The sequence below is a fragment of the Salvelinus alpinus genome, chromosome 9 (genome assembly GCF_045679555.1).
Source record: "Salvelinus alpinus chromosome 9, SLU_Salpinus.1, whole genome shotgun sequence".
In the NCBI taxonomy this organism is placed as follows: domain Eukaryota; kingdom Metazoa; phylum Chordata; class Actinopteri; order Salmoniformes; family Salmonidae; genus Salvelinus; species Salvelinus alpinus.
In genome coordinates this window covers 48,852,755-48,870,519 of record NC_092094.1, presented here as the reverse complement: position 1 = coordinate 48,870,519, position 17,765 = coordinate 48,852,755, and the positions used below count along the sequence as shown (strand labels likewise).

Genomic DNA, 17,765 nt, shown 5'->3' with positions numbered 1-17,765 from the left:
TTCTTATTCTTCCTCGTTTCAGTGTTGCCAGAGTCCTCTCGGGAGACTGGAGGGGTCATCATGTCATATTGACCAGGCTGATTCACGACATCATCCAGACCTGTCATTTAAAAGAGAGCTCCGTGTTCAGATTGTTTTAGGGGGACAAAGAGCATAGCTGTGAAGCACTGTTGCTTCCATTGAGTGCTATTTGTCACACAAAGGTGAGACAACAAACTATATTTTATGCAGCTTTGTGGATAGATTGCCCCTTTAATGTCTATACAACACCACCAGGCTAACTCAAAACATGAATTATCTGCCATATCAAACACTTTGTTATCCAGTTATACAATTCACGGAAATAAGGAATTATTATGATGCAATCTTTCTGACTCTTGATTGCCTAATACATCCTTATAAAAAGACAAGTCGGCAGCTTATTGCCATTTGACAGAAGAACAGGGTGAGTACACATCATTCTGATAGACACATGAACACAATGCAGTTCAATTTACTGATAATACAAATGAAACAGAAAACTATTTTCTTTCTCAGGTAAGGTGAGCGGTTAGAGACTCGAAAATAACACCAGCATACAACTTTATCAGAAGAAAATAGGTTTAGTTTTGCTATAATTTACCTTTGGAAGTAATTGGGCTTTGGAATGAGGATGATCGCTTACTTGGCTCTGTGTAAATACTGTAAGTATTTGATTGATTATATCCTTTTTCTTCTAAACATTATGTTCTCATAGCCAATAATGACAGCTTGATTCATAGATTAATCATAGTTTATTATGGTCTTCAATGTGCACTCAACTTATCCTACACATTCAAAATGTATAGCTGAGCATGCTGTCAAATTCCACATAAGAGACTGATTTATCTTAGATTGATTAATGCAACCAATGTAAATGTGAACCAGTAACTTCACCATTAAATTTGAGCAAGTAACTTTGTTGGTATTTCCACATTGTTGAGAAGTAAAGAAAGGGATGTTGTTACATTCTGCAAAAATTACTAATATGCACAAATTATTTTGATTTCTATTATTGTGCTGTTCATTGTTGCCATTTACATTCTTGCAATTACTGATAATTGATCTCTTATTTGTTATTCATTTGATTTCCATGATCTATTTCTGGCCTCCCCTAGTCTCTCTAGCCATAGTTGTGGTCATAGTTTCCAGTGTGAATGGAAATGACCCTCTATTTGATTGCCTACAAGACTCAGACTACAACGAGCTACTTAGTATAGTGGACAATGGTCTCCCCCACACCAACACATCTCATCATATTGCCATCATTGGGGCTGGCATGGCTGGCCTGACGGCAGCAAAGTTTTTGGAGGAGGCAGGACACAAGGTAGTCACCCAGATTCACTGAACAGTATCTAAACACAATGTGAATGTCACACTTCTGTGTCAGTATAACACCTATTACAAATAGTACATGTGCAGTACATGATCACTTTAATGACTTTTATTGGACCACCAGGTAACCATAATAGAGTCAAGCAATCGTATTGGAGGACGGGTAGAGACGTACAGACCTAAGGGAGAGCACTGGTACGCAGAACTTGGGGCCATGAGGATCCCTAACTTCCACACGTGAGTAAGGCCTGTTATCCTTGGCTTATCATTGCAGGGTTAGGGTCAATTGAATTTGAATTCAAATGGTTTCATGAAGTGATTTGAAATCGTGTTGTTTTCCATGGTGATTTTCCGAATCACATTTCTTGCTCTTGACCCCAACACCATATGATAGATATGAGTCAGAGTGTTGCAATGTTGGTCATGGGGTAGTTCTAGTAGTAGACGCTTATGTAGACGTGAGAGATTCAGAGTTGTAAAAACAGGAAATAAAGCAGTTCAGAATGATCTTGAACGAAGTCAGACATTCAGTTCTATACGCCACAATACAAAGGTATCACAATATCTCTGACTGTTTATTATTGCAAAAAAAGTCAAGTATCTTATCAAAAATGATTTGCATGGGAATGACAGCATGTGCTCACTTTTCCCATCAACATTTCAATGTTAACCATAAGACATCTCACTCCATAGAATTCTGTTGACGATTGCAAACAATGCAGGCCTTAGTCTGAACCGATTCATTGAGGATGACAATAATACCTACTATTTGGTGAATGGGTTGCTGCACAAAAACTATCAGGTGAAAGGGGACCCAGACGTCCTCAACTATCCGTTGAATGAAGATGAGAGAGGGAAGTCAGCTGATCAACTCTTCGACTTGTCTCTGCAGAAGGTTGGTGCAGATGCAGTGGAATCAAATAGGGTTTTAGGGTCCAATACAGTAAACTATTTTCGATTCTCCTGAACAGTTGCAGTGACATCTTATCACAAAATGTACATGACAAATACATGATTTGTTGCAGATAAGAGATTATGTGAAGAACAATGGCTGCCGTGCCATGCTGGACAAATATGACATGTTCTCTGTAAAGGTAAAGAAAGAAACATCTTCCTTGTAGGCCTACTCTATATGGTTGGCTTTTATGAGATAATCCATTTTGAGTGACGACACCAGACAAGATACAGCAGCTGCTTTGAGTAAATGAGAATGTGATGGGTTGATATTGATTGTAACATTATTACAACATTATGTATACATTTTGCATATACAGTTGAAGTCAGAAGTTTACATACACCTTAGCTAAATATATTTAAACTCCGTTTTTCAATTTCCCTGTCTTAGGTCAGGATCACCACTTTATTTTAAGAATGTGAAATGTCAGAATAATAGTAGAGAGAATGATTTATTTCAGCTTTTATTTCTTTCATCACATTCCCAGTGGGTCAGAAGTTTACATACACTCAATTAGTATTTGGTAGCATTGCCTTTAAATTGTTTAACTTGGGTCAAACGTTTCGGGTAGCCTTCCACAAGCTTCCCACAATGAGTTGGATGAATTTTGGCCCATTCCTCCTGACAAAGCTGGTGTAACTGAGTCAGGTTTGTAGGCCTCCTTGCTCACACATGCTTCTTCAGTTCTTCTCACAAATCTTCTATAGGATTGAGGTCAGGGCTTTGTGATGGCCACTCCAATACCTTGACTTTGTTGTCCTTAAGCCATTTTGACACAACTTTGGAAGTATGCTTGGGGTCATTGTCCATTTGGAAGACCCATTTGCGACCAAGCTGTAACTTCCTGACTGATGTCTTGAGATGTTGCTTCAATATATCCACATAATTTTCCTTCCTCCATTGATGCCATCTATTTTGTGAAGTGCACCAGTCCCTCCTGCAGCAAAGCGGCAGCAGGGTAGCCTAGTGGTTAGAGCGTTGGACTAGTAACCGAAAGGTTGCAAGTTCAAATCCCCGAGCTGACAAGGTACAAATCTGTCGTTCTGCCCCTGAACAGGCAGTTAACCCACTGTTCCTAGGCCGTCATTGAAAATAAGAATTTGTTCTTAACTGACTTGCCTAGTTAAATAAAGGTAAAATAAATAAAATAAAAAAAGCACCTCCACTACATGATGCTGCCACCCCCGTGCTTCACGGTTGGGATGGTGTTCTTCGCCTTGCAAGCTTGCCCCTTTCTTCTCCAAACATAACGATGGTAAGTATGGCCAAACAGTTCTGTTTTTGTTTCATCAGACCAGAGGACATTTCTCCAAAAAGTACAATCTTTGTCCCCATGTGCAGTTGCAAATCGTAGTCTGGCTTTTTTATGGCGATTTTCGAGCAGTGGCTTCTTCCCTGCTGAGCGGCCTTTAAGGTTATGTCGATATAGGACTCGTTTTACTGTGGATATAGATACTTTTGTACCTGTTTACTCCAGCATCTTAACAAGGTCCTTTGCTGTTGTTCTGGGATTGATTTGCACTTTTGGCACCAAAGTACGTTCATCTCTATGAGACAGAATGCGTCTCCTTCCTGAGTGGTATGACGGCTGCATGGTCCCATGGTGTTTATACCTGCGTACTATTGTTTGTACAGATGAACGTGGTACCTTCAGGCGTTTGGAAATTGCTCCCAAGGATGAACCAGTCTTGTGGAGGTCTACAATTTTTTTCTGAGGTCTTGGCTGATTTCTTTTGATTTTCCCATGATGTCAAGCAAAGAGGCACTGAGTTTGAAGGTAGGCCTTGAAATACATCCACAGGTACACCTCCAATTGACTCAAATTATGTCAATTAGCCTATCAGAAGAACATTTTCTGGAATTTTCCAAGCTGTTTAAAGGCACAGTCAACTTAGTGTATGTAAACTTCTGACCGCATGGGATTGTGATACAGTGAATTTTAAGTAGATGTCCTAACCGACTTGCCAAAACTATAGTTTGTTATCAAGAAATTTGTGGAGTGGTTGGAAAACGAGTTTTAATGACTCCAACCTAAGTGTATGTAAACTTCCGACTTCAACTGTATGCCTTTGAACGTAGACCCTTTCATCCAGCCATTCTACATATACAGTACAGCTAATGTTAAGTCTAAATGGTTTGTTTCTGACAGGAGTATCTTGTGAAGGAGGCCAATCTGAGTCGTGGTGCTTTGCGGATGATTGGGGATATTCTTAATGTGAACAGTTTATTCTACACTGCAATCACAGAGGCACTGTATGATCAGTCTGATATCAATGATGAGACTTTGTAAGAATGCCCCTTCTGTATATACACCACAAGCATCTGATTATAGAGAGCCCTACTTGGTGGAGTGCAATTATTTCCGCAGAGGGTCGGTGTGGGTCTATGCTTTCATTCCAACCACAGTAGCAAACCTGATGCAGCTACGCCTCGAATGAAGACTGTAAATCATTTAACACACGCGTATAGAGATGTTACTTTTTGGTTGGAACAAAAGCCTGGACCCACAACGGCTCTTTCAGATAAAACTAGGCACCACTGCCTCACCACTTCGGTTACAACACATTTACACATGTGCGGTATAGCCTGTATGCCCACGCTTTACAGCAGTGTGATTATTATTTATTTTTTCAGCTACTATGAGGTGACAGGCGGGTTTGACAAACTACCCAATGCCATTTGCGAGGACTTGAAGGGCACCATCCACCTAAATTCCAAGGTGAAACGCATCAGTCAGACCAGCAATAAAGTGACCGTGTCCTACCAGGACCACCATCTCTGGCACAAACCATCCTCCCTCACCCACCTGACAGTAGACTACGCCTTGGTGACAGCCACCGCCAAGGCTACTCTCTTTATCGACTTCCAGCCCCTGCTCTCAGCAGACAAGATGGAGGCGCTGCGTTCGCTGCACTATGATAGCTCCACCAAGGTAAGAGTTGCAGTGTAATATAGTGTAGTTTAGGTTTTCTCAATTCTAGGTCTGGAGGGGGGCCTTGGTGATTGCACATTTTTGTTCTTGCCAGCACTAACACCCCTGATGCACCTAATCAAACGCTCAATGATTAGTTGAACCAGGGGTTACTGAGCTAGCATTAACATTTGCAGTCCTCTGGGTCCCCAATACAGGAATTGGTGTATTACGCACGGTGCATTCTGATAGTTTGATCCTGTTATTTGAAACTGTTCGAATGAGAAGGGCTATTAATAAAGTTGATATCATTATGAAGGTGGTCCTGATATTCAGTGAGAGGTTCTGGGAGAAGGAGGGCATCAATGGAGGGAGGAGCATCACGGATATGCACTCTCGTTTCATCTACTACCCCAGCCACAGATTCCCTAACACGGACATCGGGGCCCTCTTGGCTTCCTATACCTTCTCGGATGACTCCACCCTCTTTCAGGGGGTGAATGACGAGGAGCTGCAGGGTCTGGTGCTGGATGACCTTGTCAAGATCCACGGGGAGGGCATACGGCCACTCTGCATTGAAGGGCTGGTGAAGAAGTGGGCGCTGGATCCCTATAGTCTTGGGGCATTTGCCCTCTTCACCCCGTACCAACATATAGACTACGCCTCAGAACTGTTCAGGAACGACAATAGGATCCACTTTGCTGGGGAGCACACAGCCCTGCCTCATGCCTGGATAGAGACGGCCATGAAGTCTGCTCTAAGGGCAGCTAGAAATATCAATAACCTCAGAGAGTAGAGAACGGGTGCAGTACAGTATATACTCTAATCCACCGGTGGAAGCGTATATCTGTATACTCTGGAGAAGAGAGAACACGTACAGTTGAAGTCAGAAGTTTACATACACCTTAGCCAAATACATTTAAACTCAGTTTTTCACAATTCCTGACATTTAATCTGAGTAAAAATTCCCTGTCTTAGGTCAGTTAGGATCACCACTTTATTTTAAGAATGTGAAATGTCAGAATAATAGTGTAGAGTGATTTATTTCAGCTTTTATTTCTTTCATCACATTCCCAGTGGGTCAGAAGTTTACATACACTCAATTAGTATTTGGTAGCATTGCCTTTAAATTGTTTAACTTGGGTCAAATGTTTAGAGTAGCCTTCCACAAGCTTCCCACAATAAGTTGGGTGAATTTTGGCCCATTCCTCCTGACAGAGCTGGTGTAACTGAGTCAGGTTTGTAGGCCTCCTTGCTCGCACACGCTTTTTCTGTTCTGCCCGCAAATTTTCTATAGGCTTGAGGTCAGGGCTTTGTGATGGCCACTCCAATACCTTGACTTGTTGTCCTTAAGCCATTTTGCCACAACTTTGGAAGTATGCTTGGGGTCATTGTTCATTTGGAAGACCCGTTTGCAACCAAGCTTTAACTTCCTGACTGATGTCTTGAGATGTTGCTTCAATATATCCACATAATTTTCCTTCCTTCATTGATGCCATCTATTTTGTGAAGTGCACCAGTCCCAAAGCACCCCCACACCATGATGCTGCCACCCCTGTGCTTCACGGTTGGTATGGTGTTCTTTGGCTTGCAAGGCTCCCCCTTTCTCCTCCAAATATAATGATGGTCATTATGGCCAAACAGTTCAATTTTTGTTTCATCAGACGAGAGGACATTGTTCCCAATGATGAACCAGACTTGTGGAGGTCTACCATTTTTTTCTGAGATATTGGCTGATTTCTTTTGATTTTCCCATGATGTCAAGCAAAGAGGTACTGAGTTTGAAGGTAGGCCTTGAAATACATCCACAGGTACACCTCCAATTGACTCAAATTATGTCAATTAGCCTATCAAAAGCTTCTAAAGCCATGACATAATTGTCTGGAATTTTCCAAGCTGTTTAAAGGCACAGTCAACTTAGTGTATGTAAACTTCTGACCCACTGGAATTATAAGTGAAATAATCTGTCTGTAAACAATTGTTGGAAAAATTACTTGTGTCATGCACAAAGTAGATGTCCTAACCGACTTGCCAAAACTATAGTTTGTTAACAAGAAATTTGTGGAGTGGTTGAAAAACGAGTTTTAATGACTCCAACCTAAGTGTATGTAAACTTTCGACTTCAACTGTATTTGTTTATGTACACTGCAAGACCAACAGTATGTTGACCCCTCCTCGTCGAACATCTCCTTCCAAAATCAAGGGCGTAAATATGGGCCAGTCAAGTTCTTCCACACCGATCTCGACAAACCATTTCTCGCTTTGTGCACAGGGCCATTGTCATGCTCAAACAAGAAAGGGCTTTCCCCAAACCGTTGCCACAAAGTTGGATGCACAGAATTGTCTAGAATGTCATTGTATGCTGTAGCGTTAAGATTTCCCTTCACTGGAAGTAAGGGGCCTAGGCCAAACCATGAAAACAGCCCCAGATCTGTATTCCTTCTCAACCAAACTTTACAGTTGGCACTATGCATTGGGGCAGGTAGCGTTCTCCTGGCATCCGCCAAACCCAGATTCGTCAGTCGGACTGCCAGATGGGGAAGATTCATCACTCCAGAGAATGCGCTTCCACTGCTCCAGAGTCCAATGGCGGCGAGCTATACACAACTCCAGCCGAAGCTTGGCATTGCGCATGGTTATCTTAGGCTTCTTTGCAGCTGCTCGGCAATGGAAACCCATTTTTGGAGCTCCTGATAAACAGTTATTGTGCTGACATTGCTCCAAGAGGCAGTTTGGATCTCGGTAATGAGTGTTGCAACCGAGGACAGACAATTTTTTACACACTGTGTGCTTCAGCACTCGGCGGTCCCGTTCTATGAGCTTGTGTGGCCTACCATTTCACAGCTGAGCCGTTGCTGCTCCTAGACGTTTCCACTTCACAGTAACAACACTTACTTAATCTATGGAGATTGCATGGCTGTGTGCTCGATTTATACACATGTCAGCAATGGGTGTGGCTGAAACAGCCAAGTCAACGAATTTGAAGGGGTGTGCACATACTTTTGTATATACTGTATAGTGTATCTGTATGCTTCAGGAAGTCCATGACAAAATGTTCTATCCACGATCTTCATAGCAATGCTCCTTCCATAGAATGACAATGAAAAACAATCAAAATAATAATGGCACATTATCAATATTAATAAAAAGTGTTGATAAAATTCTCACAATTTGAAACGTTAACTGTGCTTATTATGTGTTAAGAGTGTTATTGTGTTCATATGGTTGCTGCTCATCTACATTCATATATTGAACTGTTTTATATGGACTATTTTATACAGTACCTCTGCATAATCATGAATGAGAAACTAAAATAGGTAATTTACAGTGCATTCGCAAAGTATTCAGACCCCATTCCCCTTTTCCACATTCTGTAATGTTACAGCCTTACTCTAAAATGGATTAAATACATGTTTTCCTTCATCAATCTACACACAATACCCCATAATGACAAAGCAAAAACAGGTTTAGAAATGTATGCAAATGTATTACAAATAAAACTGAAATACCTTATTTGCGTATTCAGACCCTTTGCTATGAAATTGAGCTTGAAATTGAGCTCAGGTGCATCCTGTTTCCATTGATCATCCATGTGATGTTTCTATAACTTGAATGGAGTTATATTATATAAATTCCATTCATTGGACATGATTTGAAAAGGCACACGCCTGTCTATATAAGAACAAAAACCAAGCCATGAGGTCGAAAGAGTTGTCCGTAGAGCTCCAAGACAGGATTTTGTCGAGGCACAGATCTGAGGAAGGGTACCAAAACATTTATGCCACATTGAAGGTCCCCAAGAACACAGTGGCCTCCATCATTTTTAAATGGAAGAAGTTTGGAACCACCAAGACTCTTCCTTGAGATGGCAGCATGGCCAAACTGAGAAATCGGGGTAGAAGGGTCTTGGTCAGGGAGGTGACCAAGAACCCTTTGGTCACTCTGACAGAGCTAAAGAGTTCCTCTGTGGAGATGGAAGAACCTTCCAGAAAGACAAGCATCTCTGCAGCACTCCACCAATCAGGCATTTTTAGTAGAGTGGCCAGAAGCCACTCCTCAGTAGAAGATAAATGACAGCCTGCATGGAGTTTGCCAAAAGGCTCCTAAAGGACTCTCAGACCATAATAAATGGTGGTGGCGGCATCATGCTGTGGGGAAGTTTTTCAGCAGCAGGGACTATGAGTAGACTAGTCAGGATCGAGGGAAAGATGAACGGAGCAAAGTACAGAGAGAGATCCTTGATGAAAACCTGCTCCAGAGCGCTCAGGACCTCTGACTGGGGCGAAGCTTCACCTTCCAACAGGACAACGACCCTAAGCACACAGCCAAGACAACGCAGGAGTGGCTTCGGGACAAGTCTCAATGTGCTTGAGTTACCCAGCCAGAACCCGGACTTTAACCCGATTGAACATCTCTGGAGAGACCTGAAAATAGCTCTGCAGTGATGCTCCCCATCCAACCTGACCGATCTTGAGAGGATCTGCAGAAAAGAATGGGAGAAACTCCCCAAATAAAGGTGTAAATGTCATATTTCAGTTTACATTTTTTATAAACTTGCAAAAATGTCTAAAAAACTGTTTTTGTTTTGTCATTATGGAGTATTGTGTGAAGATTGATGAGGGGGAAAAAACTATTTAATCCAAGGCTGTAACGTAACAAAATGTGTAAAAAGTCAAGGGGTATGAATACTTCCTGAATGCTCTGTACATAATTGTAATTACATATCAATTATTCTGTTATGATCAGTACATTTACTAATTGTAACTATTGTTGCTTTCAAAATAAAACTTTTAACAAATCCAATGGGAGAACCAAATTGTTGTTGATCATGACAATTACTTGAACAGTCTGGACAGAAATAGAAACAGATCTACTTACTGAATATTGCACGCAGAATGACAATATGCCATAGTTGTTCCCATTTGCCCCATGTATTTGGCAGCCTGTATTAGGGTGTCTGAGACTATATTGATAATGTAAGGTTATTAATATAACCACTGTTCCCTGAAGGATGGAAACTAGATATAACATTGCTATGGGGGATCGCTCATCAAAATGCGAGACCGGCTGAAGACCTTTCAACATGCCTGTAAGGGCCAATGGAATTGCAGTGTCCGAGGAGGTCCCACTCTCCTCGTTTATATGAAATCCATAAAATTGTTCCAAAACCTTCTGGTGTTATATCTAGTTTCCCTCTTTCAGGGAACAGTGGTTGTATTCATAACCTTACTTAACTTTTCAGTCGGTCCACTAGATATAACATTGCTATAAGAAAGTACAATGCAGGGAAATGAAACATGGGCCCAGGCAGACCTACCAAGGCAGATCCGTTTATAAGACAGGAAGGCAAGGGCCTCCCGAGTGGCGCAGCGGTCTAAGGTACTGCATCGCTGTGCTAGAGACGTCACTACAGTTCCGGGTTCGATCCTGTGCCGCAGCCTGCCGCGATCGGGAGACCCATGAGGCGGCGCACAATTTGATCAGCGTCGTCCGGGTTAGGGGAGGGTTTGGCTGGCTGGGATGTCCTTGTCGCGCTCTAGCGACTCCTTGTGGCGGCCCGGGTGCATGCACGCTGACTTTGGTCAAATCAAATCAAATGTTTTGTTGGTCACATAAACATGGATAGCAGATGGTAATGCGAGCGTAGCGAAATGCTTGTGCTTCTAGTTCCGACAGTGCAGTAATATCTAACAAGTAATCTAACAATTCCAAAACAACTAACTAATACACACAAATCTAAAGGGATGGAATAAGAATATGTACATATAAATATATGGATGAGCGATGAGCGGCATAGGCAAGATGCAATAGAAGGTATAAAATACATATGTGATGAGTAATGTAAGATATGTAAACATTGTTAATGTGGCATTATGTAAAGTGACTAGTGATCCATTTATTAAAGTTGGCAATGATTTGAGTCTGTATATAGGCAGTAACCTCTATGTGTTAGCGATGGCTGTTTAACAGTCTGATGGCCTTGAGATAGAAGCTGTTTTTCAGTCTCGGGGTGAACAGGCAGTGGCTCGGGGTGAACAGGCAGTGGCTCGGGTGGTTGTTGTCGTTGATGATCTTTTTGGCCTTCCTGTGACATCGGGTGCTGTAGGTGTCCTGTAGGGCAGATAGTTTGCCCTCTGTGATGCGTTGTGCAGACCGCACCACCCTCTGGAGAGCCTTGTGGTTGAGGGTGGTGCAGTTGCCGTACCAGGCGATGATACAGCCCGACAGGATGCTCTCAATTGTGCATCTGTAAAAGTTTGCCAGCTGTATGGTGTTTCCTCCGACACATTGGTGCTTCTGGCTTTCGAGTTAAGCGAGCAGTGTGTCAAGAAGCAGTGCGGCTTGGCGGGGTCGTGTTTCGGAGGACGCATGGCTCTCTGTACGGGAGTTGCAGCAACGGGACAAGAAGGAAGTCCAGGACCTCTATACCAGGCGGTGTCAGAGGAAGGCCCTAAAAATTGTCTAAGACTCCAGCCACCCTAGTCATAGACCGTTCTCTCTGCTACCGCACGGCAAGCGCTACCGGAACACCAAGTCTAGGTCCAAGAGGCTTCTAAACAACTTCTACCCCCAAGCCATAAGACTCCTGAACATCTAGTCAAATGGCTTCCCAGACTATTTTCAGTGTCCCCCCCCCCCCCCCACACACACACACCCTCTTTACACCGCTGCTACTCTCTGTTGTCATCTATGCATAGTCACTTTAATAACTCTTCCTACATGTACAGTGAGGGAAAAAAGTATTTGATCCCCTGCTGATTTTGTACGTTTGCCCACTGACAAAGAAATTATCAGTCTATAATTTTAATGGTAGGTTTATTTGAACAGTGAGAGACAGAATAACAACAAAAATATCCAGAAAAATGCATGTCAAAAATGTTATAAATTGATTTGCATTTTAATGAGGGAAATAAGTATTTGACCCCTTCTCAATCAAAAAGATTTCTGGCTCCCAGGTGTCTTTCATACAGGTAACGAACGGAGATTAGGAGCACACTCTTAAAGGGAGTGCTCCTAATCTCAGTTTCTTACCTGTATAAAAGATACCTGTCCACAGAAGCAATCAATCAATCAGATTCCAAACTCTCCACCATGGCCAAGACCAAAGAGCTCTCCAAGGATGTCAGGGACAAGATTGTAGACCTACACAAGGCTGGAATGGGCTACAAGACCATCGCCAAGCAGCTTGGTGAGAAGGTGACAACAGTTTCTGTGATTATTCGCAAATGGAAGAAACACAAAAGAACTGTCAATCTCCCTCAGCCTGGGGCTCCATGCAAGATCTCACCTCGTGGAGTTGCAATGATCATGAGAACGGTGAGGAATCAGCACAGAACTACACAGGAGGATCTTGTCAATGATCTCAAGGCAGCTGGGACAATAGTCATCAAGAAAACAATTGGTAACACACTATGCCGTGAAGGACTGAAATCCTGCAGCGCCCGCAAGGTCCCCCTGCTCAAGAAAGCACATATACATGCCCGTCTGAAGTTTGCCAATGAACATCTGAATGATTCAGAGGACAACTGGGTGAACGTGTTGTGGTCAGATGAGACCAAAATGGAGTTCTTTGGCATCAACCCAACTTGCCGTGTTTGGAGGAGGAGGAATGCTGCCTATGACCCCAAGAAACCATCCCCACCGTCAAACATGGAGGTGGAAACATTATGCTTTGGGGGTGTTTTTCTGCTAAAGGGACAGGACAACTTCACCGCATCAAAGGGACGATGGACGGGGCCATGTACCGTCAAATCTTGGGTGAAAACCTCCTTCCCTCAGCCAGGGTATTGAAAATGGGTCGTGGATGGGTATTCCAGCATGACAATGACCCAAAACACACGGCCAAGGCAACAAAGGAGTGGCTCAAGAAGAAGCACATTAAGGTCCTGGAGTGGCCTAGCCAGTCTCCAGACCTTAATCCCATAGAAAATCTGTGGAGGGAGCTGAAGGTTCGAGTTGCCAAACGTCAGCCTCGAAACCTTAATGACTTGAAGTAGATCTGCAAAGAGGAGTGGGACAAAATCCCTCCTGAGATGTGTGCAAACCTGGTGGCCAACTACAAGAAACGTCTGACCTCTGTGATTGCCAACAAGGGTTTTGCCACCAAGTACTAAGTCATGTTTTGCAGAGTGGTCAAATACTTATTTCCCTCATTAAAATGCAAATCAATTCATAACATTTTTGACATGCGTTTTTCTGGATTTTTTTGTTGATATTCTGTCTCTCACTGTTCAAATAAACCTACCATTAAAATTATAGACTGATCATTTCTTTGTCAGTGGGCAAACGTACAAAATCAGCAGGGGATCAAATACTTTTTTCCCTCACTGTACATACTACCTCAAATAACCACATTGACTCTGATCGGTAACCCCCTGTATATAGTCTCGCTATTGTTATTTCACTGCTGGAATTGAATTACTTGTTACTTTTATCTCTTGTTCTTATCTGTATTTTTTTAAACTGTATTGTTGGTTAGGGACTCGTAAGTAAACATTTCCCTGTAAGCTCTACACCTGTTGTATTCGGCGCATGTGACTAATACAATTTGATTTGATTGATTTGATTTGTACAGCTCTGATTCAAAGTCTTTAAGGTGATTGGGACATTAGTGTGTCCTAACAGGGTGAGGAGACAAAGTAGCCATTGATGGTTGTTGTTCTGGGGCCTGCCCAGGCTGCACAGCTAACTGGTCATTCTGGAGCAGTATCCTTCCTGTATGTCTGGCAGGGTATTCAGGGCTGTGTGGTGATCAGTTTCCAACTACAGCAGTTGGTTCCAGGCCCATTGACTAACTGGATGATGCTAGGATTCTCCAGTAGTGGAATGGTTAGTTGTCTGGTTGTGAAGGAGAGTCTGTGAAAGTGCTGTCAATAAAGCCTTGTTCACCCTGCAAGCATTCCAGGTGAAGCTGGTTGAGAGAATGCCATCATGTGCAAAGCTGTCATCAAGGCAAAGGGTGGTTACTTTGAAGAATCTCAAATCTATTTTGATTTGTTTAACACTTTTTTGGTTACTACATGATTCCATGTGTGTTTTTTCATAGTTTTGATGTCTTCACTATTATTCTACAATGTAGAAAATAGTAAAAATAAAGAAAAACCCTGGAATGAGTACGTATGTCAAAACATTTGACTGGTACTGTATAAAAAATATAAAATAATAATAGTAATATATATATACATTTACAACTGTAGCAATGATACATGTCCATTGGGGGGGTGGGGGCAATTTTACCAACACAATAAGATTCAACCTTGTCTAGTGTATTTTGTTTTGACGACATTTGGAAAGTTGACCAACAAATTTCCTGTTTCCATCAGGCCTGTCGTGATATTTTTTTATCCGCCATGTACTTTACTCGCAGTAAAAGGTTGGATGGAAACTTGATTAGTGTGACCATTTACGGTATCTAGTTGTTGATTCTAAAGAGCAGAAATGTGTGTCTTACTACTCACAATCTTTCCAATGCCTAATTGGTCTGTGGGTGGAGATTTTTATGTTAAATGTGGCAAAATGTCCTGCATTCTACATATTCCTTTGGAAGTCAGGTAGGATGGCAGATATTAGCTCTGGGTGGTTGGCTGTGATTACAGTCTGGAGCAGGCCCTGCAGGAGACATGGAGAGGGACAGAACCGGGGAGGGTGACCTCAGGTTAACAATAGGTTACTTAGAGGGTAGGTCATAGACTACGACTAAGAAGCGTTATGAGGGACGTAGCACAACTCCACACGCATATACATTTGAAGAGGATCCCTGGGCTTTGATGGAAAGTAAAGGGGTTGCAGAAGGAGGTGGAGCTGGTCGAGCATGGTGCACAAAGACCACTATCTCACAATCAATCCCAGCCACCATACACAATGACATATAGCATCTTTGTTTAAGTTTGTCCATTTTAAGAGGCCTCTTTTTTGCCATAGATGGCATATGTCCATAACTGCACCCGCTGATTTGGCCTCGTTTTTATTGGATTGCTCCTCAAGCGGCCATGACAGAAGCCAAACGTGAGTTGGCTTGGGGGTGTGGTTTGATGTGGGTGTTCTTGAGTGTGTCCTTGCCACCTCCAAGACCCAGGAGTAGAGATCAACACCAGGACAAAATGGAGTGTTAAAAAAATATGTTGTTGTTATAGTTTACTCATGTTCTCTGTACCAGACAACACAGTGCCTAACACCTCTTTGCTCTAAAATAAGACCTTGTCCAGGGTCAGGAGTTTTCCCTGGTCAGTTCATGTGGTCAGGAAAACCTCCTTACCCTGCTCATACTTTACAGATATGCCGCTGGGTCAAGGTCAGATCCCATCGCTTTAGCATCACTGTGCTTCCTCTATGTATGAAGGGAGTGAATACTGAATATACATTGCTTTTACACTCTTTGGTTTACTGCTGCTGGCGAGTGTATGTAGTGACCCGCAGTCTAAACTCAGGGGCACTCTCAAATTCCAAATGGGGTTTGCAGGCATTTGTCGGTCCACTTCATCCTCGCGCAGGAGAAATACACTCATGGCTGTGCTTTTAAAGAAGAGACATGCTTTTAGTTTGGAAAATGTTATCCCAAGAGAGGAGCCAAACCCCAGCCGGCTGCTTTCTTCAGAGTCACATTTCATTTCAATGGAGGGGAACAAACAGAAGTGTGTGTGAGCAGACTTCTAAGGCCACGATTTTGTCACACTAATCAGGTTTCCAACCAACTTTTATATGCGAGTAAAGGACTTGATGGATAAAACATTTCACGACAGGCCTGATGGAAACAGCAAATTTGTTGGTCAACCTTACAAATGTCAACAAAACAAAATACACTAGAAAAGGTCAGATCTATTTATGTCGGTAAAATGAATTATGCGAGAAATGGCGGTGGAATCGCCTTTATGCGCAAATATGTATATAATAACCATCATATCGAAGTAAACTTGGAGTCACGCAATGATATTGTGTGGTCCTCCCACTATGACTCGGGAAAGCATGCAGTTTATTAGGCTACAGATGAAATAAGTTATGATGAACTTGATGATGTTGATGCTCCTTTCCAATAAATATCAAGGGTCTTATTCTGATGGCATGATGATCGATGCTTGGCTGCCGTTTGACAAGTAAAATCATACAGTATAGGCTATACCCGCACTTTATCAGCGAGCTGTTGGCTAGAGCACACGTGCCTAGACCAGAGTGGGCACATTCTCTATATAACTCAAACAATTTTGTGACAAAACCATCAGTAGAGTTGAAAATGCGATGGAAACCCAATTGTTTTTTATTATTTGGCACATGGGAATTTAACCGCAAAAGTTATTTTATGTGCACTACGTCTTAATCTGTAACAAGTCAATTTGATGGAAACACACTGGTGGGAAAATATGCATATTTTTTTCATGCAGAACTTTGAATATTCGCATGAAAATCTGTCGCGAATTGGATGGAAACCTAGCAACTGACAGGAAAAGAGATTTAGTTTATGCATTTGTGGTGATTTAAGAATGGTATTTACAATATTGCATATGGATAGGAATAAAATACCTCTACACTTACAGTATGTCAGATACCAAGATTATCATTGACAGAACAGGATGGTATTTAAAATATTATAGATAACTGTCACGACTTCCGCCGAAGTTGGTCCCTCTCCTTGTTCGGGCGGCGTTCGGCGGTCGACGTCACCGGCTTTCTAGTCACCACCGATCCATGTTTCATTTTCGTTTTATTATGTCTTCATTATACACACCTGGCTTCCCTTTCTGTTTTGTGGGTGATTGTCATTGTCATGTGGGTTCGTTCTTTGTGCTCTGGATATTTGTATTTTTCCTTGTTGGAACATTGCTTACATTTTTGAGTAAATTCAGATTATTACTCATACCTGTGTCCTGCGCCTGACTCTGCTTATCCATTTACCTAATCGCTGACAATAACACTATTATCCAACTGGACCTCTAGAGTTACAGTTTGAGATACAGAGATCAGTTGACAGGTCGTCTGAAAAGGACATACCAGGCCTTTCCTGCCAGTATGATTTTGACCGTATTGTATCACTTTTTTGTTGTGGTTAGCCACTGTTTACTGGACAGTCTCTGGACTCATGTCCGTTTACTCATGTCTGACTCCCAAATCCAATAGTCTGAAACAATATCCCTTCCTTTATTTTTTACATTGTTAATAAGCAGGATGTGTGTTAAGCAGGGGAAACAATAATGGGGGACATAAGGAGGAAATGTCAGCATGGATTTGTGTATTAGCCTCTGGCAATGTGGGGAAGGAGAGTAAACAAACATGTAGTGTTCCTTACTAGTTTATAATCAATTCAGCTGTACTGAACAAACAGATTTCATTTTTTTTACTAATTGCCTAATCTATAACACATTGGTTGATGTTTTTCAAAAAGCAAAATGATTTGGACACATCTTGACATTTTGGCTACAGAGGCAGTCATTCTTTTTTAGTTATAGATTATGAAGCAAGTTATGCTTAAATCCTCTGAGGACATAGAAGTCTAAAAACTATCAAGTAGTCTGAAACAAAGTACATCCATTTTTATTAGAACTGTTGTAAGGGTCA

The 17,765-nt window shown here is 42.1% G+C and overlaps 1 protein-coding gene across 2 annotated transcripts; it reads left to right on the top strand.

The window, feature by feature from the left end:
* The first annotated feature begins 429 nt into the window (after positions 1 to 429).
* On the top strand, positions 430 to 8,396 carry LOC139530250 (L-amino-acid oxidase-like). 2 transcript variants are annotated; one of them, XM_071326471.1, is made up of 9 exons: positions 430 to 445; positions 538 to 683; positions 1,137 to 1,345; positions 1,478 to 1,590; positions 2,047 to 2,248; positions 2,379 to 2,447; positions 4,458 to 4,594; positions 4,943 to 5,240; positions 5,539 to 8,396. In XM_071326471.1, the coding sequence occupies exons 2-9, from the start codon at positions 647 to 649 to the stop codon at positions 6,013 to 6,015; spliced, it is 1,542 nt and encodes a 513-aa protein (XP_071182572.1). In that variant the 5' UTR covers positions 430 to 445; positions 538 to 646; the 3' UTR covers positions 6,016 to 8,396. The 2 variants fall into 2 exon arrangements, with proteins under 2 accessions (XP_071182572.1, XP_071182571.1); XM_071326470.1 differs by lacking the exon at positions 430 to 445 and having other exon boundaries at positions 509 to 683.
* Positions 8,397 to 17,765: the final 9,369 nt, after the last annotated feature.

Coding starts and splice junctions, on each gene's coding strand:
- LOC139530250 (XM_071326471.1), top strand. CDS start 647: ATGAGGATGATCGCTTACTTGGCTCTGTGTAAATACT. Junction 1,346..1,477: donor TGGAGGAGGCAGGACACAAG/GTAGTCACCCAG, acceptor TTGGACCACCAG/GTAACCATAATAGAGTCAAG. Junction 5,241..5,538: donor ACTATGATAGCTCCACCAAG/GTAAGAGTTGCA, acceptor ATCATTATGAAG/GTGGTCCTGATATTCAGTGA.